At 51.7% G+C, this 25,327-nt stretch overlaps 1 protein-coding gene across 2 annotated transcripts in view; it reads left to right on the forward strand.

Annotated features, from left to right (window-relative positions):
* The window catches only part of ITGB5 (integrin subunit beta 5), a 114,294-nt gene that overhangs the window by 78,044 nt on the left and 10,923 nt on the right, over positions 1–25,327 (forward strand). For both annotated transcript variants that reach the window (XM_082699643.1, XM_082699644.1), the window contains one exon: positions 6,083–6,512. In XM_082699643.1, coding sequence (XP_082555769.1) covers positions 6,083–6,512 — 430 coding nt within the window. The remainder of the gene's footprint in view (positions 1–6,082; positions 6,513–25,327) is intronic.

The raw sequence follows: 25,327 nt of genomic DNA on the forward strand, positions 1-25,327 counted from the left end.
CTGGGCATCCTGAGGTTGGAGACATCACAGCCTGCCAGAGATCCCCCAGCTAACAAGCGGTGGGCGTGTAACAGACTGTGGTCACTGACTAGTCGTTCTTAACCGTGGAGGGAATAACCCATGTACCATTGTGTGGGGGTTGATGATGGGCCCTGTGTTACATCCAGTAGGGACTTCGTCTGCTTCCTGCAGCACCTGTAAGATAGACGTTACTTCCCCCACTTGATGTGAGGAAGACTGGGGCTCCCAGGGGGACCTGAGAAACTTGCCGAAAGTCCTGCTGCTTTTGAGCTGCAAATACCCAGTCATATCTGAAACTCCTGATGCCCGAGTCTGCGTTCTGCTTGTGTGCTTTGGAAGGACAGCTTTCTAGGAAGCCCGGGGTGGCATCCTTACCACCTCTGTGTAGACACCCCTGTGTACAGATTTGGGGTTTCGCTAGGATAGCTCAGGAAAGTAGGGACATTGTCTAGAAGACAAAAAAAGATTATTTTATTATTTAAAAAAATTTTTTTAAAGATTTTATTTATTTATTTGAGAGGGAGTGAGAGAGATCACAGAGGAAGGAGAAGCAGGCTTCTTGCTAAGCAAGGAGCCAGACGTGGGGCTCAATCCCAGGACCCTGAGATCATGACCTAAGCTGAAGGCAGATGCTTAACCAACTGAACCACCTAGGTGTCCCCCCAAAAAGGTTGTAAGTGGCATTTTTTTCCCCACAAAAACAAAAGAGCTTGGATGTATTGGGATGATTTATAGAGAAGCTGAAATAGAGATGGAAGGAAGGTGCTTCACCCACCCTGATCGCCCTGGACAGCTCTTCCGCACGGGTGGGCCAGCAGCCTCCCTTCAGCTCAGAGAGAAGCCTTCTGCTGTTGTCTTGCTGTCCGGGAGGCCACGGTCACACGGCCTCTGGCTCTGCTGCAAGGAGGGGTGGAGTTCTTGTTTCCTGTGGGTGGAAATAGCCTGGCACAGAGCAGCGGCGACTCCCCTGTCACAACGGACAAGATGCTGCCGCCAGCGCCATGCCAGCCCACGGGAGGCAAGCTCGTGCAGGGCCCTGCGGGTGCAGGGGCAGAACCAGCCACACAATTTACAGGGCCCAGTGCCAAATCAGAATATGGGGTCCTTGTTCAAAAATACAGAATTTGAGGGACGCCTGGGTGGCTCAGTCAGTTAAGCCACTGTCTTCGGCTCAGGTCATGATCCCAGGGTTCTGGGATCGAGTCCCACATCAGGCTCCTTACTCGGCAGAGGGCCTGCTTCTCTCTCTGCCTCTGCCTGCTTGTGCGTGTGCGCTTTCTTTCTCTCTCTCTCTCAATCTGACAAATAAATAAAATCTTAAAAAAAAAATAACAGAATTTGAAGATGACAACAGCAAAGGATTAACCTGAGCACGGGGCCCTTCTGGGTGAGGGGCCCTGGGAGTGCATAGGCTCAGCACCATGGAGCCAGCCCCAGCAAAGGAATGAGGGGGGGCTCTCCCTCGGTCCCCCTTCTGCTGAAGGAGAGATGCATTTATGCACTTCTAGCTGGGACCAGTCTGATTTCCTTAACCCTGGGCCACATCTCCATCTCTGTCCCTCTTCCCAGACTGAGCTTTCTTTAGAGGGCTCACACCTGGGCTCCAGCAGCCAGGTCTGCTCCTGAGCACACGGACTCTCCTGCTAACGGCAGTGTCCAGGGCCAGTTGGCAGAGGAGAACACATGCGATGAATCGGCCCCACAGAGGGTGAGGCATGCAGCTCTACACGCTGGCCATGCAGCTCTGCAGGCTGGCCATGGTGTCCCAGCGGCCCCAGGGACGAAGGATCCACACCACAGAGGGGTTCTCTTTGAGCTGAGGAGCACGAGTAGGGGTTTTCCAGGTGTGGGAGGGAGGATGGGGAGGTCCCATCGGTGGGCATACCATGTGCAGAGCAGTTGGTGAGTCTGAGGGTGTGAACATGCTTTGCCCTTTTGCAGGTGGGAAGCAGTTGAGGGGAGTGGGTGGAGCCTGGGGCAGGCTTGGGCGGTATGGGCAGGACGCAGGGGCCAAGCTAAGGTATCTGACTGTTACTTGGGAAGTGGGTGTTATCCTTCATTGCTAAGATTTGGGAGGTCCGTGGACAAGTTGGAGAATGGCAGGAGATAGGCAGAAGGGCTCGGGACTTACATGGAGAAGAGGGATTAGGAAAAGCAGTCAGGGTATAACTGTCGTTGGGTATCTCCAGGTCTGGCCTGTAGATGAGGACATGGGCCATGGTGGGGGTTCGGGGAAGGTGGGTGCAGCCTTGGGACAGCTGGGTTTAAGTGTCAGCCAGATGAGCCTCACCCCCTCATAACTAAAGCTTCTTGAAGAGCAGGGCATGGTGGGGGCAGGGGTGGGGCAGGCAGAGGCTTTATGGGCACTTCCAGCCAGAGGCCATGGTTTTATGACTCTTCTGTGTTCTCTGGGTTAAGAGATCTCTCCAGGCAGGAAGCAGGAGAGGTGGCAGGGGATGAGGGACACCAAATACTCCTTAAATAAAACCTTCAAAGTGTCAAATCCAATGAGGTTCTCTTCTCCAGTGGTTTTAATTTTTTCCCTAATTTTCCGTCTCTGGGCTCAGCACCAGCTAGGGATGACCCAGTGGGCCCAGCCACTAGGAGTTGGTTTTCTCATGAACTGACTTCGACAAATCAGTATGCAAGTGACCAGCCGCACAGCAAACACTAACGCCCAGTACAAAGGACCTAGTGAGCCCCATCATGGGCTTCCCACAGTGTCCCCCTCTCCTGTCCCCTCCTTTGGGGCTCTGTAGTCCGTGCCCATGCCCAGCGCTTTGTTTCAATGAGCTCCTGGTGGACTTGGCATCTGTACAGCCCCGGGTTTGGTGGGTTTGGGGTGGGGGCTGGGCAGCCCTTTTGAAAGCGTGGATCAGGCCAACAGTCCTGCAGGGAAACCACGAGCATCCCAATGAGGCTTAAATAACAAGACTGGATGGGAGGGAGGGCTGCTATGTCCATGACCTTTTTCTGGAATCTCAGTGGGAGATGGAGGTCTCTGGGAACTGGGGAGCCTTGAGTATCAGTTGAAGTCCACAGTAATCAGGGAAAAGACTCCTTCCAGCTGCTTGACAGAGGCTGGATTCTTTCCTGACCCCTCAGGGAAATGGACTCTGAAAGGAGGGTAGCAGAACAGATTTACTTGTTGTTCCTGAAGTGCTTTTTATAGCTTTCCTGTGCCTAGCAGGACCTGTGAGACTAGTGGCTGAGTTAGACGGAGCCACTCTCTGTTTATCAGGTGGCTGGCCACATGCCAGGGTACATGGGCCTGACAGCTAGGGCCTGGGTTAGACCAAAGCTTTGGCTGAGGAAAGCCACCAGGACTGCCTAAAGGCCATTATTCCTCGTTCCACCAGCGAGGCAGACAGTCAATGAGCCTTTCTAAATCCTGGGTCACTGGCTGCCTGCACTGATCCCGGGGCTCCCCGGCTTCTCCACTTACTCCCTGGCAAACACAGGCACACTGGGAAGACTGGGGAGATTGAATTCTCTTGTTACTTTGTCCCTTGATGCAGGCAAGTTTCCCTGGGGGCAGGTTCTGCTCCCAGATGGACACTCCTCACAGTCTTTCTGTAATTAAATCCGTTTGGCTCTTGGTCTAGCTTATTTCTTCGCCACTTATCCATTTCTGAGCCCCAGACACCTTTGGGAGGCAGGGACTTTTCATTTCACAAGCCCTATATCACTGTAGCCCCAGGAAGTGGTAGCGTTGAGCAAGTCATGGCTTCTTTCCCAAAGCAGGGATGTTCGTATCTGCGTTCTTGACGGCCCTGTGGGGGGCTTCGGTCAGGCACCCTACTCCCTTCCTGTCTGGAGGTCGGGTCCCCTCTAGCCCAAGGCAGGTAGATTTGGAGATGCCTCTGCCCCCCCCCCCCCACTTGGGGATCACCATCTTGCAGTCCCTGCAGTTCGCTGGGCTGCCTTGCCCTCCATACCCAGACATGAACACTGAACATGTTCCCACTTCCAGGAGAGGATGTGCCGAGAAGAGCCGGGTCCCACCCTCACCAGCTCTGTGACCGACACTAAGCTCCCTTACCCACCAGCCCTGTTTTCTCTCTAGTAAATGAGAATACCTCTTTTTAGGGCATGTACATGAGACATTCATGGAAATGCCCAGCACAGGGCCTGGCCCATTGTAGGCATTTGTCCCCCGGTGACTAGTCATGTTTGTTGTCATGAGGCAGGGTTCAGTTCCCAGGTGGGTCCTCATCTCGTTTCCTTACCTCAAGAGCCCACCTATACCTTGGGTCCTTGAAACGTAGCCTGTTTCTCCCTTTGCCTCCTTCCACGGTCTGTGTAGACCTGGAGAGTGGGGGTGGGCTAATCTCAGCTGTCTGCAGCTGGTTTGGCTCACCCAGTGGCCTCTGACCCTGGCTTTTGGTCATCATCCTCAGCTCACCTGTCTAGCAGCAGCTTCTGTGACACCCCTTGGCTGACGTTGATTCCTGGATGTCCGTCGTTGGGTCACCTGGAGCCCGGCCTACTGCCAAGTGGGAATTTCTCTCCAGGGCCTGGAGCGCTGGGTCTGTCATCCCGCTCAGTCTAACCCGCCCCTCCACCCCCACGGTGTCCCTAGATGTCACAGAATTTGAGGGGAGACCTTTTAGAATTAATAAAGACCCCGAGGTGATAGGGATCCATAGAACATTTAGAAAAAAACATGTTTTCACTGTTTTCCAAAAATACACCTCTTTGTTACCTGAGAGGCCGGTAAAGCCAGTTATAGATGACTTTCTAAAAAATCAGCTTTGGGGCGCCTGGGTGGCTCAGTGGGTTAAAGCCTTTGCCTTCGGCTCAGGTCATGATCCTAGGGTCCTGGGATCGAGCCCCACATCGGGCTCTCTGCTCAGCAGGGAGCCTGTTTCCCCCTCTCCCTCTCTCTCTGCCTGCCTCTCTGCCTGCTTGTGATCTCTGCCTGTCAAATAAATAAATAAAATCTTTAAAAATAAATAAATAAAAATAAAAAGTCAGCTTTAATCCAACCCAAGTGATTAATGCAATTAAGAACAGCAGTAGCAAAAAGTGGTTTCTAACCCCTTCTGAACCTCAGAACGACCCAAGGGATCTTTTGAAAAATAGAGCCATCCGGCCAGACACAGGGGGTCAGTCAATGGACACCCCTGTCTGTTTCAGGAGCACCGCTGTTCAGGGAGAAGTGTTTCAGGGTGGCATTGGGTCAGGGCGTGCCAACTGCCTGTCTGAGGATCTCCACAGCCCTGGGCCCTGAGGGAAGCCTGGCTGACTAGCCACACCCACTCCTGTCCCAGGGGAGCCCAGGGAGGAGGGGTGCTCTGCCTCTGGGAGTACCCCACAGAGCCTGCCCGTGCTCTCCTCCCCTCACAGCCACGTGGGCAGGTGATGGGGTCTTCCTGTGAGGCCATCCCCAGCCGTCCACCTGACTGCCTGTTTCTGGGGCAACCCGTGAGCAGCTCAGGGGTCAGTGACACTTCTCCACAGGCTGTGCTTAGAAAGAAAAAGTCTGTCCCTGTGTGTGGCATGCTCATCAGTGATGACACGGGGCTGTGATTGGGGCTGAGGGGTGCAGCTGGGAGGACCAGTGTGAGCAGGAACCGGGGGGTAGAGGGAGCCTTCAGGGGTGTGTCGTGGTGAGGCAGGCACCCTGGCAGGGACTGAGGGCCCTCTTGTCCTTTCTCCAGCAGGAGAGGAACCCTTTCTGCAGAGGGGCAGGCAGGTGCCAGGGTGCATGGGCTCCCATGCCCCTCGAGGTCAAGGGCGCAGCTGCCTCAGTGCCTGGCACAGAGGGGATGCTGGGAAAGTATTCGTGGGAGGAGCGACTTCCTAAACGGAGAGGGGAGCGGGTAGGGTAACAGAAACACAGGGGAGCTAGAACCACATGCCCTGGGCGCACCTGAGTGCTGTCGTCCTGGGTACAGTGAGGGCGCTCGCGGATGTGGGGGGGCCTTGTCTGCCTCTGGCCTGCAGCCACGGCTCTCCATCGAGGACCTCAGGGGTGCTTCCCCCCTGCTGGGCCTCTGGATGGTGGGGAGGCCCTGACCGGCCATGCCACAACATCCCCTCTCTCCTGCCCACCCAGGCGTCCTTCGAGGTGTTGGTGGAGGCCCGCAGCTGCCCCAGCAGGCCCATGGAGCACACGTTCACCCTGCGGCCTGTAGGGTTCCGGGACAGCCTGGAGGTGGGGGTCACCTACAGCTGCCAGTGCGGCTGCAGCGCGCGGCTGGAGTCCAACAGCACCCGGTGCAGTGGGAACGGGACCTACATGTGCGGCCTGTGCGAGTGCAACCCCGGCCACCTGGGCACCCGCTGTGAGTGCCAGGAAAGCGAGCGCCAGACCGGGTACCAGAACCTGTGCCGGGAAGCCGAAGGCAAGCCTCTGTGCAGTGGGCGTGGGGAGTGCAGCTGCAACCAGTGCTCCTGCTTCGAGAGCGAGTTCGGGAAGATCTACGGTTCTTTCTGCCAGTGTGACAACTTCTCCTGTGCCAGGAACAGAGGGATCCTCTGCTCAGGTAGGCACCCTATGAGCACATTAAAACTCTGGGCCGGGCTCAGACACCACTAGGCATCCCCCGCCCAAAGGGTGCCTTGTACTAACTAACCACTGTCCTCCTGGGAGAAGGCAAGGGCGAGCCTTGCCTGCCACTGGGCCTGGGAGTGGGAACCTGTGTGTAGAATACAACAGTAGGAGGACCTGCTGTGTGCCTGAGAACTCCCAGAGTCACAGGGGTATGTGGGGGTCATCCGGGACTACCTTGCATGGCATTCCTGACAGGTAGGTGTTTAGTCTCTCCTTGATTGCCTCCTGGGACAGGGAGCTCGCTGGGGCCAGTAGTGGGTATTCTCTTGTTAGACATTGCATTCGTCTCCTGTTGCTGGTCTGATGAGTCGCTGTAGACTTAGTGGCTTCAAACAACACCAGTGTGTCTTACTGTTCTGAAAGTCAGAAGTCCACTGTGGATGTTATTTGGCAAATACCCAGGTGTCAGCAGGGCTGCATTCCTTTTGGAAACTCTAGGGGAGAATCCATTCCCTTGCCTGTTTCAGCTTCTAAAAGCCATCTGCATCCCTTAGCCCTTCCTCTGTTTTCAAAGCCAGCACTATGGCATCCTCAGATCTTTCTCTGAGTCTGACCTCTGGTTTGTTGTCCCATGTCTTTCTCTGACATTCTGCCTCCCTCTTACAAGAAGCCTTGTGATTATGTTGGACCCGCAAGGGTAATCCCAGAGTCTCCCCATCTTGAGAGCTTTGACTTAACCACATCTGTGAAGTCCCTTTACCGTGCAGAGTAACACAGACATGGGCTTTGGGCATTGGGCTGCGGTCATCTTGGGGGGCCATCATCTGCCTCCCACAGACATGGTTTGGAAGCTTCTTTTGACTGAATGGAAAATTGTTGTCTCAGTCATTTCCACCCACTGGTTCCCATTCTAGACAGCCTGTCAAACATCTGAAAATTTCTTTATGTTTCTCTTTTCTTTTCTTTTGCACTAGATACCAGGTCTCCTCCTCTGAGGACTCCATCAGTTTGTTAAATGTGCTCTCAGCCCTGAGTATGTTATTTGTCATTCTGGAGAGTTCCGCTGAACAGTTCTGTGATCTGGATGTTCCTCTTACATTAACACATCCTAACAGGATGCCCACTTTCCCTTTTCTCTCCTGTTAAACAATCACATGATACTGTTGAGGCAATCTTTAACTTCACTGCCAAAAGCTGAAGGGCTTTAATTTTCCAAGTGAGCCATAGTCAAGCCCAGTTTTTGTTGTGTCCTGTTTGAGCACTTAAGCTTTTTAATCTACGTATAAGACTTTCCATGGATTCCAGTTAAATTACAGTTTGGCAGTTCCCATTCTGAGAGTTGCATTCCGATGAGATACTGTAAAATCACATCTCAGCAGCGGACGGGAGGCGAGGGGCATTTCTTCCAACACCATGCTGCCTGCAAACCCAGCAAATGGAACAATTAGAGGCAGGAGTGTGGTTCCTTCTGTAGGGTATTCTCCTTTGCTGGGATTCCTCCCTTGAGAGTGGTCCTCCAGTTGGGAAGTATTTGTAATATTTATAATTTGTAATATTTGAGTATTAATTTGTAATATTTGAGTATTTATAATACTCAAAGTAATACTTGGAGTATTGCTGCGGGCCTCTACCGACACCTCGAATACTTGAGTATTACAAGATAAAGCGGAATCATGGAAGGCAAATCAGAGCATTTAAATGACCTGTCCCTGGGGGAGGAATGACCGGTCCCTCTTCGGAAGGAGCAAGTGCTGAGAGGGCCCCTGATGGGCATCAGTAAGTGAGAGGCTTCCTGGGGCGGACCACACAGTGAGGCAAGTAGGGGTGCACCCACGGGAGCAGTGGGACCAGCATGTTCACAACTGGCACTGCTCCAGAAAGTACAGGGCATGTGAGTGTCACGGGTGGAAGAATTGGGATTTGATATGCTGACCATGGAACAGGGATCCTTGCCCTCAGACAATAGACTGGGATTTGGTAGATGGTTTTTTTTTTTTTTTTTTTTTTTTTTGGTAAGGATTTTGTTTATTTGATAGACAGAGATCACAAGTAGGCAGAGAGGCAGAGAGAGGAAGGGAAGCAGGCTCCCTGCTGAGCAGAGAGCCTGATGGAGGGCTCGATCCCAAGATCCTGGGATCATGACCTGAGCTGAAGGCAGAGGCTTTAACCCACTGAGCCACCCAGGCGCCCCTGCTAGATGGTTCTGAGTTAGCAGAAAAAGTCCTTAGGATCAGGTAGGCCTGGGTTTAAACCCAGTAACACCACCTGCTGCTTGAGTCACTTTGGGCTCAGAGCTCTTGTGAAGCATAGAGTGTGTGTAGACAGCACCTGGAGCCCAGCCTGGCACAGAAGCCTGGCTCACCGAGCACTGGGTCCCCTCTTAGTCCATGCCACCACCTCTGGGCAGGGCTTGAGGGGCTGCTGCCGTGAACCGCCAGGCTGTGCCTCAGGAGTTCCAGTGTGATGGGTGGACTTCCAGTTCCTTCACCAGCACCATAAAAGCTCCAAGGAGCCTGCCAGTGCCTGTGATGGCTTTTAGCAGTGTTTTTTTCTTGCTTCAAATGTATTAGTAAATAGTGCCATAAAACTGTCCCTCCCTTCCCCTCAGGAGCCAAAAACAAACCTCTGATCCGTCTTCCTCCAGAAGGCTGCTTGTGCTGTACTGTGTCCGTATGGCCTGGGAGCGCAGGCTTCTCAGTCCGCTGACGTGGGCAGATTCCGCCCCCGTAATTCATCAGCTTACTGTCCCGGTTCTCTCCCTCTCGTACATTTGGTTTTCTGTCTTAAAATGGTTCACTACCCTTTGTTTCTGCATTCTTTTGAAAATTGAAGAAGTTGTAGAAGAAGGACCTGGCATGCTACGTGGTAGAGGCCTCCTCTACGTCCCTCAGATGTTAGGTTTCTCTGTGTACCGCGCAGAGCCTGGAGGTGCAGGGCCCGTGGTTGATGAGGCGTGAGTGGCCTCAGCAGGGAAAGCTTGTCATTTTGGAGGAAAGGATATTCCATAATTGAGAGAATACCCAGCTTTTTTGTTCAGCCACCCGAACTCACTGTTCTGAGTTATCTTGCGTTTCAGAATTCTGCCTGGTGCTGTTTCTCTCCCTTCACTGCACAGAGTCCTGCGGTGTTGGGAGACTCTCACACGTCCCTGCGTAGAGAGAAGGGAGATTCTCGAAGCCTTCAAGGCTCCCACATACACAGTGCTTCTAGTCACTAACATCTCAGGGAGGCTGGGGTGGGATGTCTTCCCCCCTCAACTGAAAAGCCATACACACTCATTAAAGAAAATTTGAAAAACGATTCCATCGATAGATGTGTGGTCCGTCCTTTTTGTCTGCCTCATTCTTGGTGACCAGGATTTATTTGGACCATCTGGTCCACCTGGAGGAACTCCTTCCTCCCACACTGGTTCACAATGCCTCCCTTCCAAAACTGTGCTCGCTCACATAGCTGCAGAATTATTCTTAGGTTTAGAAGAGTAGAAAGAAATGAAATAAATTGTTTATAATTCCGTCAGTCATATTTTAATAGGGGAGTATCTTTCCTTCCAAACTTTTCTTTTTCCCTGAGTTAGTGTGTCTGTGTCTGCGTACAATTTTGTGTCTTGCTTTTTTCAGGTAATATAATATCCTAGGCAGCCCTTAAGGTTGAATGACTTTGATACCTCATTGACTGGAACATTTCGACTCTCTTTCCACTGCAACCCCAATTACCCTCTCCACCTCTTCCCTTGAAGAGCAGCAGCTAGTTGAAGCATGAAGCTATCCAAGTCTTCGTGGGGAAAACAGTTTCTGGTATGAGGTCATTGTTGTGTTTGCTTATTTAGTAAGGACTTTAGACTGAGCCTGGCTCCAGGCAGGACTAGTTCCTGCACATGGATGGAGCACCCCACTCCTCCTTTCTTGTCTCTCATGGGGCAGCGGTGATCGGGTGGGTGCTGGGTTCCAGCCCCCAGTTCCTTGGCACACGTGGTCAGCTCGGGGCTCCCGCTCCACAGCCATGCCCATGGGTTTCGAGCTCTTGGGCTGCTCCTGCATGTGGGGTTTTGTGGGAGAGAAAGTCTGTTTCCCAACAGCCACCCTGGTCTGGAAGGTGCTGACTCAGAGCCTCGGGAGCAGCTGACTTCAGCACTCTCTCACAGTCCTTCCCGCCCCTCTCCCTGCAGCCTGGGCCACAAGGGGCCGTGTGCTTGTGGTCTCTCTTCAGGCAGGGGCTCTGGCAGAGCCAGGGCCAGGCTTGGCAGTGGGGACATCCTGGAGGAGCTCCTTCCGCTTCTCTCTTGGTCTCTTTGTCTATCTGAGGCTCACAGTCCCTTGTCCCATTGCCCTCCCCCTCCCCCCAGAGGAGACCCAGGGGGAATGCGAGAGAGTCCAGGTTTTAACATGTATGGCATAAAAGTTAGTAGTGGAGCAATCGGACTAAGTTCCGGAAGCAGTTGAACAGCTTTTGTTACGAGTTTTGGCACACATCACGCCAGTGTGTGTGCACTCAGGGCTGTTGTGTTTCCCTTTGGTTTCTAGAGGCAACGGAACCTAGTCTGTCCACAGACTGTCCCTGTGTGTGCAAAGGGAGCTTTGGGAGCCACTGTGAGGTTTCTGTTCTTCTGCGTCTCATGAAATGTTGACCCTTCAGAATCCCTCTGTTCCTGTAACAGAAGTAGGACGTGGTCTGTTTAGTTGTTCTTAATGGAATAAAAGATAATTGCGCCAACCTTGTTCTTTGCTGGTTACCATACCCAAACAGTGCATTTCCTGGGATTTGAGTTATTCCGTTGTGGTAAACTGTTGAAATCAGTCTCAGCCCTGAAGTTTTCAGTACCCTCCGTACTTCGAATGACTGCACTGGGGTACACTGAGTAACTCGCTAACGGTCAGCCTACTTCTTGGGTTTCATATATTGGGAAAACTTAAATAGGATATGGAATTTTGAACAGAGCCCTTTTGGTCTTGTGACTGCAAGACCCCAAAAGTACATCTAAGTGAGTCTCAAATATTTTACTTCCTCTAATAGGCCATTCGTCCAGTTTTTATTTTATATATATTTTTTCTTCTTAATCTAGATTTTTGTAAAGATACATAAATCTTTTAATACGTGGCAGGTAGTCAGAGGCTAAGGGGCATCTGGAGTTCTCTCCTAAACATAAAACAATGGTAGCCACCGTAGTGGCATCATTGCCAGGGGCTAGAGCCAGGCAGGTCTGGGCGGATGGTTTCCAGAATGCTTCATGAGGCTCTGTGACTCCTCTCCAGTTACAGGTTCCTCTGACATTAAGGCCTGGTTTTAGACTTCTTGATTCTTGCCAAATGAAACACCTCCTTTGGCAGTAGTTATCCAGCTATTTTTACAAAAGTCCTTCTCACCATATTTATCCCGTTTTTCTTCAGAAGTGTACTTTTCACACTCAGCATAAGTATTGCGGTGGCCGTTCCCGGGCCTGTGGTCACAGTTGTACCTTCTGCCACTGCATTGAAATTTGCATATTTTGTAAATGGTTCATTAGAGGACCATTTTGAACACACCTCCACAACCAAGGCCTCGAAAAGTACCTTTTAAATTAAATGACACATTTAATGTTCTAAGAAAGGGGCCTCTTGCTGGAATTGCTACCACTGTGCGCCTCAGGTGGGAGAGCCTAGAAAATTCTTCAGGTTTTCGCAATATATATCAATCTCTGCTCGGTTTATTGATGGTTATCCAGGTGCTGACGGCAAATACAAGAATACAAAATAAATGTATTTTCTAGAGATTGCATGAATGCATGGCATAAAACAGGCTGGTTTCATAAATTCTCAACAGGCACCCCATGATCAAGAATTCTCTAAGAATTACAACTATATCCAGACATTGCTCAAGTTCACTTGAAAGACAGAAAGGTACCAAGATTTAGGGCCTAGCTCTACAAGGAAACAGTACATCTTTCAGACTAGCCTCTTGTACCAGATATGCTGGACTGCTTGCCTCGGGTCAGCTAGCTTCTTGCAGCTTGTGATTGGAGAGAGTTCTTTGGGAAAACCAGAGCATAGCAAGGACCCAATGTTAGTGCAGCTACAGATACGGAAACTGTGATCTCTGATTGCAGGTCATTTTGTTTTAGGAAGGTTGCTGATTTCATCTCATTCAGTAACAGCTCACTGAGCACCATTCACATGCCAAGTGTTGTGCTGGGTTCCAGGGTTCCAGAGCTGGGGTTGCTTGAATTAATTTGCCATTGTTTATTGCCCCTAGAATTTTCCACTTCTCAGAAACTTGCTTGGATTGAGGAATGAGGATATGAATCATTCATGCTTCTACCTTTACCATGCAGACTTGTATGAGATCTTGAGAGACAAGGGAGAGAATATTGGGAAGCCATGTTGAGAACCTGCCTTGTTCCATGCTCTGAGCTTAGCTCTGGGAATGGAGTTTTCTTACTGCCCTTGCTCACTGCCCAGATTTTGTTTCTGCAAAGATTGTAAGCAACAATTCACCAGTGATTCTGAAAAATGGACTATTCTAAGCATTGGACCACACCTCACTGCCCTTCTCTATTTAAAAAGGAAAATGGGCAAGAGCAGCCCCTGTAGTGAGGACCCTGTGCATGCCTTTGAACTTCAGGACTGATCCTTAAGAGCATGACACTTGGCTTGTGAAAGAAATAATGAATAATGAAACTTAAAAAGCAAAGGAAAATCCTAGGAAGACCATGAGAATGCAAAAAATAAGATCTTAGTCATGGGTGGTATTAATTTTTGGATGTTATTGGGATAACACATTAGACAATTTCCCATTCTTAGTTAAAACTGAGCACTTAAAGGGTTGGTTTCATTTCTGGGTTGTTGAGCCGTAACTTTGAGTTTGGTCTTGATTTGGAAACTGTGACATAATCGATTATAGGCCTCTGCTGCTCAGTGCCTCTGGTGGGCTGGGGTGGAATTGGATGGAGGAATCCTGTTCTCGCTTGGGGTGAGTGTCCGTAGCTCTGAGAACACTGACCCAAGTACACCACCCAGATGCAAACGCTCCCTGGTGTCTGGAAGTTGCTCTGACGGAGTCTGACCTGCTGCAGCTTTGGCTTCCTCTGTCTGGGACATCTTCCTAACCCCTGCCTGTTGCCCTCTGACCCAGAGAATTAGGGTCACTCCAATTACTCCAGCTCACAACCACTTCCCCGAAAAGTTTTGATCAGGTGACCCCCACCATCCCTAAGCTAAAGGAATATACTTCCCAAGTTAGTATGTTATTTTAGCATTTTGCTCTCATCATGTTCCCACAAAATGGTGGGATTATTTGTGTCTTGTGCCTTTCCTAATACTGTCAGTCACACACAGTGGATCAACATTGTATTACCTATTTAACGGTTTATACTTGGGGAAACTGAGAGCCAGAACTGGGACTAAAAGTCACTGTGATTCTTTTAAGTAGGCTCCATGCCCAGGGTGGAGGCCAATGCGGGGCTGGAACTCATGACCCTGAGATCAAGACCTGAGCTGAGATCAAGAGTTGGACACTTGTTCAGATGAGCCACCCAGGTGACCCATATGATTCTTGATTAGAGATTCAGACCAGGAGAACCTTGCAAATAAATAGTTACCTCATTTCTACCTAATTTTACTTATGTTGATTAGCACGGGGCCCTTCCCAAACCTCTGAATTACCAATCCAGCCTTCACTGCCACCACCACCCAAGCACTGAGCCCACATTTTCCAAGTCTTACCTAATCAGTGCTATTTATTTCAGTCAAAATTTTAGGAAACATTTAGTGTCTGCTTTCCTAAGTGAGTGTTTGGGTTGCATAAGGATGTATCAGGCACAGTAGGTGAGGCTGAAGAACACATGTGAACCAAGGGACTGGCTGAGGTACCCATCCTTTTATGACCACTATTTGATGGAAGACAGAGTGTTCCTCTTCGTAGTCAGTGCGTGTCTGTCTGTTGTTATTGATTATGCTGAACCCACTTTCCTGACAGGAACCTCTGTTCGTCTATTCTAATTTATAAACCACTTTTGACATGAATGATGTCACTTGGTTGTTGTTACTCCACCAGGCTATTGATGTGGCTGTTACTGATCCGACCCAAGTGAAAGAGACTGGCTGAGAAGATTGGCCCTGTTGGCCACACTTCCCACTAGCGGTTGACCCAATGCCTTGACCCAATAAAAGCCCACCTCCCCTAACCCTCAGGGGTATTCTTGGGCAGCTGCTTCCTGCCATCTTGTGGCTTGGCTGGGCTGGCAGCCAAGCTTCAGCATGGCCCACTCATGTGACATTCCAGACCAGCTCTGTCCATTAAGAATGCTGCACCCGACTCTGAACAGTGGCCATATGAGGGTGGAACATGGCAACTGTTAGCCAACCACAACACGACAGATCTCCAGGTTGAAAATAGTTATCCTCTCATCCTGTTGCAGTGATCAAGAGGGTAGCAAATTCATGTTTCTCCAGATGTGGTTGGCATTCCCCCCGAAGTGCCTGCCAGGTGGATTGGGCAAGTTAAGCCAGATTCAAGATGTTGATCTGAGAAACCTCTGTTTCTTTTGGCCACAGGCCCTCTGTTTTTCTTTCTGACTCAGCATTCCTTAGGGTCCTGTGAGGACTATGCTTCATCTCACTCAGCTGTTTACAGACTTCTCTGAAACTGGAAAGATGAGTTCATTAAAGAATACAGATTTTTCCACTTCCATCCATTGCTTTAATCTCCTGTGATTGGTAAGTTGGGCCAGAGACCAAGTCCTTTCCTTGCCATCTTCATGTGAAATGCTATAGTAATTCAAGGGACTTGGCAGCCAGGCAGGCAGCTTTGAGAAATCGGGTGCTAAGACAAGAAGGGCAGAGGCATCCTTTGAGAGGGCTGTTGCCTTTGACAATGGAGTCTTAGCTTTCTGGCCAATGCTGTCATCTCAGAATGTAATGCTGAGGTCTGGAGAAGCTTAGTTTAAAAGCAACATCACCTCACTTGTTTAGCGGCAGTCCTATTTTGCTGTTTAAATACAACATGAATGCAACATATGATCCAGCAGATGAAGACAGAGGGTGAGGGGCTTGTCAGGATGTTGCCCCTTGGGAAGCACCATCAGTTGACCTTGTTAGGGCTGGTTCATTGACACGAAGCCAAGGACAGAGGAGCAGCTAACCCTGAGACTAAGGATGCATCATTGTTCACGTGTCTGAAGAGCCTTTGGCTGGAGAAACCTGAACAGTATGCCAGAGCAAAAGTATGGTGCAAAGCTTGTGACATCTGCTTGACTGTGACCGTGACCTGTCAAAGGAAAAAGAACTCTTAACCATTTTTTCCTCATGGTATTCTAAATCTCTGGATTTCTTGGACATGTGTTAAGAATTTGAAATACCTCAAGAATCACATTTAAGTTCGTAAACCCCAACAGTACTTCTCTATTCCCTTTCTAATTTACAGCTTTGGATGTCTTCCCTCAGGGCTTCAGGCCTGTCCTGATGATGTTCCCAGCCTCTAGCAACATGTTCTGAGCATCTCCTGTGTGCCTGACAATTCTAGGCATTGGGCAAACAAAAAGAAAATACCCATCTTTGATTTGTACGGGTTTGCAGGCTAACGGGTTGAGGCAAATGAGTAAATAAACAAATCTGTCCATGTGATAAGTGATTTTATATCTACACTTTCCTCTTAATGAAGTCTTCCATCAGTTCTTGAACATGCTCAGGTCTCTTCATTCTAAAAAAATAAATTAATTAATAAATAGAGAAAGAGAAACCCTTAACCTCCCACTTCTTACTTCCCTGTCTTTCCTCCATATTTATAGCTGTATTTCTGAAAACATTTGTCCCCGCCCCGTCTGCCCTCACCTCAGTCTAGTTTGGATTCAGTCTTCCCAGATCCCTAACGGCCTTGTGCTACTGCAGCTCATAGACTTTTTCAGCCTTCGTCTTGACTTTCTTGCGGCGGTGGACACTGTGGGCCACGCCCACCTTGAAATGCTCTCTCGCGTCGTTCGGCCACCACTTGGAGTCCCCTTTGTAGGGTCCTTCACCTCTGGTGACCCATTCAGTGCTGGTGTGGCCGTCCTCTCCCTCATCACGCCCGTACTGTCCCGTCGCCCAAACCCGCTGCTGAGCTCCTTTCGGCCACTCGACTTCTTGACATCTCCACTGGGTGTCTTTTTTTTTTTTTTTTTTTTTTTTTTTAAGATTTATTTATTTGACAGAGAGAAATCACAAGTAGACAGAGAGGCAGCCAGGGAGAGAGAGAGGGAAGCAAGCTCCCTGCTGAGCAGAGAGCTCGATGCGGGACCCGATCCCAGGACCCTGAGATCATGACCTGAGCCGAAGGCAGCGGCTTAATCCACTGAGCCACCCAGGCGCCCCTCCACTGGGTGTCTTAAATGCGTCTGTCTCACGATGGCTCAAACGGGTCTCCAGCTCTTCCTCCTGGCCATGGTTCTCATTCTCCTCATCGCCCCTTTACACAACCAGAAACCCAGGAATCGGCCTTCTCCCTACCTTCTCCTCACTGCCCACATCCAGTCTGCCACCAGGTTGTCCCCTGACCACTTATATTTCTTCCAAATTCATCTTTCCATCTCCTTGACCACCCTCCTGGTCTGCCTGCAGGGTGATTGCTGCAAACCAAAACACGCCAGTGTTCAGCACCTCGTACATGTTTTGCAGCGGCCTGAAGCTGGGGTGACTCAAGGGGGGGCCTGGATGCTGGGTCCCCAAAATAGAAATGCAAAAGCTGGGCTACAGGTGATGAGGAGCCAGGAAAGGGCTCTATGCCAGAGTATCATCACGGTTTACATTTTAGAAAAGCCCTGTGGTGGAACCTGACTTGGGGGAGGGGCAGATGCACTGTGGGAAGGCAGCCTGATGGACGCCGCCTCCAGGTGAGGCTCTCTGCTGACCTCAAACCACAGGAGTTTGTTGTCAGACCATCTGGGAGCTAAAGGATGAACTTAAACTCCTTAGTCTAACAGTCAGGCCTCCTTCCTCCATCCTCAGGCATCCTCCCCTCCCTCCTGTCTGTTTGTCCATCCATCCGTACCTATATACATACACTAGGCCTGGATCTGTGTCCCTGCCCTTGCTTCCCACTCTGGTACATCTCTCCTCCTCGGACACTTCCTTTCCTGGCTGCACAGTGTTTTCATCTTCATGAATGATCTCATGCAGCTTTGTTTTTGTGCCCCCAAAATGCCTTCTCTCTTCTACTATTCCAGAACCGATAGCTGAGCCTGGAGCCCATACAAGCACTCCAGATTTCTCCCTGCGCTGGCCTTCAGCAGTATTATGACAGTGGGGGAGGAACTGTGGAGCCCTCCCAGTCTGCTGCCTTTACTGTACGGAAGAGGCCAAGGGGTTTAATGATCAGAGATTAAAAGAGCCATTCTTGGGGTGCCTGGGTGGCTCAGTCTGTTGAATGTCCGACTCTTGGTTTTAGCTCAGGTCATGGAATTGGGGATTGGGCTCCATGACAGCTCCATGCTCAGCACGATCTGCTGGAGATTCTCTCCCTCCCGCTCTGCACCTCCTGCATGTGCTTTCTCCCCCTCTCTCTAAAATAAATAAATAAATCTTCAAAAAAATTATTAAAAAAATGAAAAGAGCCAGGCCTGGGGGTGAGCCTGTTGCACATTTTCAACTCTACTACCCTGGGCCGCTTGAGCATTTATCCTAGGTACTGTTCTAACTTGTGTCGCTTACTCACGACTGGGTTGTGCTACAGAAGCCGTACGGTAGTGGTTAGGAATGTGGGCTCCAGAGTTAAACACATGTGGTTTAGATCCCTGCCCTGGCACCTACTTGCCCTGCAGCTCTGGGGAAGTTACTTGGCCTCATGTGGCCTCTGTGTGCCTCATTTTCCGTCCCTGAAAATCAGGGGTGGCACACGGCCATGGGAAGGGCTGATGGGATCATCCACGTGAAGTGCTTTAGACAGTGCCTGCCTCCCGTGAGTAGTCATGAGGTCTCTCTAGGTTTGGAGACTTTAAGCATGGCTTGATGTCTCAATGCAGTGAAAAATCGCTTGAAGGCAGTGAGCCGTCTCCTCTCTGTGGCACATTGCACAGAAACTCCCCGATCCTGTTCAGTAGACAAGGCGCGATCCCCCTTTCCCTGATGAGGGAACTGGACTGAGGCCCAGAGACAGCAAGTAGGTAGCTGAGACAGCCCTGCAATATCACTGAGAAAAGACGTCCCCAAAGTGAGCCATTCCAAGGCATCTTGAGTGACAAGGATAGGATGGAGCCGGTCAGAGAGCTGAGCTCAGGGCTTGGTGTGGAACAAGGCCACGCTGTGCTCTCATCAGGGAGCAGCTCTTCCAGGGCACATTCTTCCATCAGTGACTGCCCTTGGCAGGAGAGCACCGCGTTCATGGACTCAGAAAGCCTGTGACGCCAAGGATACACCTGTTGAGAGCGACCTGTCCAGAGGGTTATTCAGTTAACCACTGAAGGTGAGGTGAGGCACCTGCTGAAGTGCCTGCAGCCAGGCCAAGATCATTTGCATTTCAAAACTCCATTCTTTACTTTTTCTGGAACCATCGTCAGTGTACGGAAGGGAAAGTTGAAGTAGTGGGAGGGGATTGCCATGGGACCAGACTCAGAGACACCCTGACACCAGTGGGAGGCGCGGGCGCGGCAGGGACGCGCTGAGGACGTGAGAGGGCCTGTTATGTAACACGGACCTGCTTGTCAGCACAGAGAGCACTTCCTAGGAGGGATTTCCCCTTCCCGCTCGAAAAGCCCCGGCCAGGGAGGCCGTGCCCTCTGGAAGCCTGGATATGTGTTTGGCCCCAGAGAGGTCAACCCTTGTCTGGCATTGGTCCTGCATGACTCGTGTTTGTGCCGGGACGTCTGTGACAAGGGCCTGTCTGCGGTGTGTCCACAGGCTCAGAGCCGGGACTCCGGACAGTCCCCTCACCCCACCCCCCTACCCCTGCCACCATCAACCCCCCGCCAGGTTACAGGAGGCAGGACCGTGGGCTGTGCTCCTGGTTGCTGTGGTGCCCTGGCTCAGCCGCTGTCAGGACCCTACGTCTCACAGACACGGGTGACTGGAAGCACATAAAGCTGGCAGTTGGTTTCCTGCTCTTTTTAAGCCGATTGTTGGGAGAATTCAAGACCCGACTTTGGTGACACAAACCACCCAAATGAGCAGAAAATTTTCAGTACACACCCCTTTTTCTTTCCTCTCACCACTTCCTGTTTACAGGCTGTCTCTTCTGAGAGGAGGGGAGACTGGGGGGCAGACAGAGCTCTGAGAGAGGGGCGTGCTGGGTCTGTGAGGAGAGGAAGAAAAGAGAGGAAGTGAGAAAGCAGTCTGCTTGTGTGTGGGGGCGTGGGGGGCACTGACTGGAGAGAGGGAGGGAGGGAGGCAGGACCAGGAGAAAGGGAAGGGGAACAGGGCTTAGTCCTCCCTCTACTCCCCAGCCTTTGGAGAGCCAGAGTGGACTCCCGGCAAGGACTGGAGCTGCTGCCATGGGTAGCCACAATGTGTTCCAGAGCTGGATGGAAACTATTTGGGGACCAGCTGTGGAGAGACAGTTTGTGCCCTGAGGGTCTGGTGTCTGCCTGGCTGTGACCCCTTGCTCCTGCGCCAGATGAGAGTGGGGAGAAGAGAATCACTTCTTGGTTCTGCCCATCTCAGGCTGACTTCTTCTTCCCTCAAGCCCGCCGGCACTCAGGCATCTCCTCTGAGGTCACTCCATGGCCGCCTGGATCCTTTGCAGGTCCAGAGTCCAAGTCCAGCTTGGGGATGAGGGGGAGTGGCAGCTTCCCTCCTGGGCCACCCTGTACTGCCTCAGATGTACCTCAGAGAGCAACCCCAACAGAGCCATGGGCACTCTTATGGTGTCAGGCTCCCCACCAAGGCTCTGGAGGCTGCTGAGCACCTGTACCAGGTCCTGGGTGTTCTCGCCTTGGGTTGGACATGGATAGGTAACTCATGCGAGCTTTTAACCCTGGCAGTTTGGGACCCAGCCTCCCAGAAAGTACTTCCCCTACTCTCCTCTGAGATCTGCTCCAAGCTCCCTTCCACCTGTACTCCCACTATAGCACCAATGATGCGGAAGCTAGCTGGCATTTATTGAGCACTTACTATATGCTAAACGCTGACTGAGTAGGCAATTTTAACGCATACGACAACCCAACGAGGGAGGCATTTTTAATCAGCCCCACTTTACAGTAAGGAAACCAAGATACACAGGGGTTAAACATCAGTAACTGCTGGTAAGTGGCAGCTTCTGGAGGCCAGCTCAGGCGTTCTGATTCTGGAAGCCACGTGTTCACCACACTGCATGGCCCTGTTTTCCCAGCGTTTCCCTGTGTCCCCATTCCCCACCTCCTATGTTCCGTGGTAAACAGGCTCGTCTTCATTCTGAGCCCCTGCGTAAGTCCCCACTCCCCGCTCTTTGCTGAGACAGGTGGGCCTTGAGAACAGTTGGTGGGGACTGAGGGGCTGGCCTCTTGTGGTCAGCAGTCTTCCAGCTCCTCAGAGCCCCCTTTAGATCCTTGCTTTCCACCTCTAACCCCCTCCCCTCCTTCGAGGGTGTACCATCCAGTTGCACCAGCCCTGACTTTCCCCTTCCCTGTCACTTACTGACGTCCTGGCCATTCCTTCATTCCACAAAGACTCTGGTGGCTGCCTCACGCTCCCCCCACCAACCCCACCGTCCCTGCCTCTCCCCGTGACGCTGTCCACTGCGTTGGTGTCCACGTGCCTGGCTTGCTCGGCTCCGGTGGCAGCTCACAGCAGTTCTGGCCCATTTCCTGAGCACCCCCATGCCCCAGATACCGAGTTAGGGCTTTACCTACAACCGCACTGTATTTGTTGGCACCATTTCCATGAGGAAGACATTATCCTCATTGACAGATGAGGAAACAGATCTTCAGATGGGTTTGGGGACTTGCCTGAGGTGACATAGTAAATGGTGAAGGACTGACTTGAACTTGGCTCCATGGAGCCCCTCAGCCTCTCTCAACTCAGCTGGAAGCTTGAGCATCCCACTCCGGCCACAGCCCTCCCCGCTCAGCTTGCCTCCCCTTCTCCCTCATCTCTCTCTGCTGTGATCTCTCCTCTTTAGAGCTGCCATTCCCTCCATCCCTCTGTTTCCCTCCAAGTCTTCTCTCTTCTGAATTTTTGTCTTCAGTCAGAAGAGTATGCAGATAGATCCCATCTTCAGAATATCCTGTCTGCTTTCCTCCCCGTCTCCTCCTTACCTTGCACAACCAGATCACGTGTGGGAGCTGCCTGCTTGCAGCCGCCTCTCTACCGGCTAGACTCTGCCCTCCGCCCTCCGGACTGTGCTCAGACCCGGCAGCCTCTTGGGATTTACCCTTCTTGATCTCTTGTTGCCCTTGCCAGGCCTTCCCCTCCTGTCCCTTTTGGCTTCCAGGCCACTGGTGCCCCTCTCTCCTCTAGCTGCTCCTCCCCAGCCTGCCCCGAGGGCGCCCCTTCCTCTTAATAGTCAGCATTCTGTTTTATAAAGGGAGGAAGGGGCCGTGTCTTGCACACAAGCGCCGTTGTGCTGATGGAAAGCTGTTGAATTCTGTGGAGCTGAAATTCTGTATAAATAGACACATTTACAACTTCCTGTCCATTTAGCTATCAATCATTCTAACGAAGGTAGTACTAATAACTTGCACGTGGAGCGAGTCCCAGCTTACAGAGTGCTTTCACATGCCCTTCAATATCCCTACCTTTGTGCAGTGAAAATATTTTTATGTCTGCGCAGTATGAAATGGGCATCATTAAATTCAGCTCAGTCTGCCAAGGTGCTGGGGGCAGCATTATGAACGAGCTGTGTTCTGCTGAAGAGTCCTTGCGTAGGCCCTCTGGGTGTTGTTGGCCAGGATCAAGTCCCCAGTCCCCCATTTAGTTTTACTGGTGATTGGTAGGTTATTGATCCTTGGGACAAGGCCAAACGGCCCTTGTTACTTTAATAATGTGTTCCTTTCCTACTAGGGCATTAGGAGAGGCTAAGTGCCGACCGACCGGAAGATGCGGGGATCTCCGTGCATGCAGCTTGGGGGAGAGGCGGGTTGAGGCCCAGCTGCAGGGTCCGAGACATTTGGGTCAGGTTGAAGTGTAACCAGACCAGCCTAGTTTTGGAAGACCTGTATGGGTCACTCTTTTTAAAGGGGACTTGGGAGCTTTAAACCACGACTGCCAGTAGCTATATCTTGTGGGCTGGCCCCACAGCTGGTAGAACCTGCTTGGAGTACTGTGCTGGGGCGGGTGCGGGGGGGCAAGCCAAGGTCAGCAATAGGCGGGAAGGAGGACGTGGCAGCACGAGCCACATCTGTGCCGTAGCTGCTTCAGCAGCCAGAACTGCTTCATAACCTGAAGTGGGGCGAGCAGGGGAGCCAATAGGCCGCTGAAGACAACCCCTCGGGAGGCTTCAGCCATGACACCAGGCCAGGAGTCGCTGTTTCCCTGGTTTGGCTTGTTGGGACTTGACTTCAGAGTCGTCAAATATTTGAGGCCCAAAGCTGCATGAAGAAGGGTTTTCTGTTGTCCCACAGCCCCTCGGCAGCTCCCCAGTTGCTTGCTTACTGCACTGGAGGGGACCGGGGCTGTCCGCGCTCTGTCTGCTCTGCAGGGGTCTTGCACACTGTTTCTTGTTGATGTTGGCTGTTTCTTGTTGATGTTGGCTACTCAGGTGTTGTGGGAAGCTTCCTGCAGTGGCTCATGTCTCTGGTGGTGAGCCCTGTCCCTTTCCTGCCCTTGATCCCTGACTTTCTCTGCTTGAGCCTGGGTCTGGGGCACACTCAGCTTCACTGACCTCTGGCTGGGCTTGGGAGCTCTTGCACCCGCAGGGTATCAGACGTACCCAGCGCAGCCAGGCTTATGGTGGATCTGGGGTCACGGGGGAGAGTTCAGAGCAGCGGGTACCCTTGCTGACCTTCTCAGCAAGCAGATGCCATCACTTCCATGCTTAGGCACCGTGGGGGACAAGTTCTGCCTGCTGCACACACACACACACACCTCACCCGAAAGCCAAGTCTTCAACAAAATAATACCCTACCTCTTCTCCAGAAGAGGCACTTTGGAATACTTTGGCTAGTGTATTGCTGCCACACAGAGCTGGGAGGGAAACAGCCCTTACTTTCTGAAGCAAAGCAGGGTCTCTGGCCTGGGTACCATCTTGCTGCTTGTAAAGACAGCACTGACCGTGCTTTTTGCTCTTTGTGTGTTTGCTTTATGGGAAGGTGTGATGTACAAGCTGCTGGAGATTCTAATACACCAGAGCTGTATTAGAAACCTACCCCAGGGGGCACTTGGGTGGCTCAGTGGGTTAAGCCTCTGCCTTCGGCTCGGGTCATGATCCCAGGGTCCTGGGATCGAGCCCCACATCAGGCTCTCTGCTCTGCAGGGAGCCTGCTTCCTCCTCTCTCTCTGCCTGCCTCTCTGCCTACTTGTGATCTCTGTCAAATAAATAAAGAAAAAATCTTAAAAAAAAAAAAGAAACCTATCCCAGAAGCACTCACCTCTGCAGCTCTCTTTGAAATCCATTTTGGAAACTACTGATGGGGAGACAGAGGGGTGGGCGGGTGTGTGATAACCTGCTAACAGTGGAACGTGGGTGGCAAGTACACAGACGTTCACTGTACAGTCCTCTCAACTTGGCTGCCAGGTTGGGTAATTTTCATAATAAAGTTGTGTTTTGTGGGGGATTACCCCAACAGTGACCCATTTTTAATTGAAAAAGGGCCCTTGACCAGTGTGGCCCCTGAAGCTGGAGAGGGAAGGGTTGTTTAATTGCATTAAATTTAACTGCATTTAATTCGGGAAGACTTCCCATGGGTGGTGGTTTCCTGCCTGCCCTGGCTCAGAACCCGTGCTGTTCACTGGCTGGGTGACAGGAGGCTGTGCAGCCCCCTCCCGCTGTGTGTGAGCGCCCTCCAGCTCCCTGCCCTTGCCTGGGGTAACCCTGGGGCAGGGGTGCTGCTCCCTCCTGGGCCTTATGTCCACATGCCAGCCTCCAGGCAGTTAAGGGGTACTCCCAGCCTCCTGCTGACTGGGGCTTGGCTCTCCTCACCTGGCCCAGAGAGCTGCCATATGCCTCGGTGCTGGCTGGGAGATGGGAGGGTTCTCTGTTGCTGCTGCAGCTCTGAGCATCGGTGCAGGTGGACAGGCTATCTGGCCCGGAAGGGTTGGGAGGCTCGGTCTCTCCAGATGGCCTCCCTCCTGCCTGCAGATTCTAGGCACTGAGGAGCAGACAGAGCAGAAGGGGGCAGGAAGTAAGTGGTCAGTGAGGAAGCTCTTTGGAATGAGGTCCTGAACTAAATTGGGTCACGCTCATTGCTGGGCTCACGGAAGGTGCCGGGATCCAACTACCTGGGTAACTGGCTCTGGTGTGGGAGTAAAATGCAAGGCCTGCATTTTACTGTGAGATGCCCACAGCGCTAGTCTCCTGTCGGTGGAAGTGGGTGCTCAGTCATGCCAATTCTTGCAAGACAGCATCCGGAAGGAAAACATGCAGTAATAGCATAAGGGAGAGTTCGTAAAGTGAGAGTTTGCAACGGAGAGTGCTGCTTTCTGCCTGTGTGAGGCCAGAGGTTCGAGAGTCCACGGTCAGGCCCTTGGTCCCCTTGGACGTTGGTGTGCCCCGTGCTTTTCACCGAGCGACACGTTCAGTCGCTCTCACTCACACACGCTTATCCTCCGGGCTGAGGGAGCCTCTTGCCCTTGGTGCCTGCAGAACTTCAGGGGAGGCCCGGCCCCTCCCTCCTTGCAGGCTGAGGCAAGGGTCCCTCCTGCAGAGGGGAGCAGGGTGCCCCTCAGCTGGCTGTCGTCTCGGTATGGGCCTGCTCTGCCCCTTTTCCTCCCGAGAGGTGGTGGGCGCGGGAGGTCA

Source organism: Mustela nivalis (assembly GCF_964662115.1).
Source record: "Mustela nivalis genome assembly, chromosome: 1".
NCBI lineage: Eukaryota > Metazoa > Chordata > Mammalia > Carnivora > Mustelidae > Mustela > Mustela nivalis.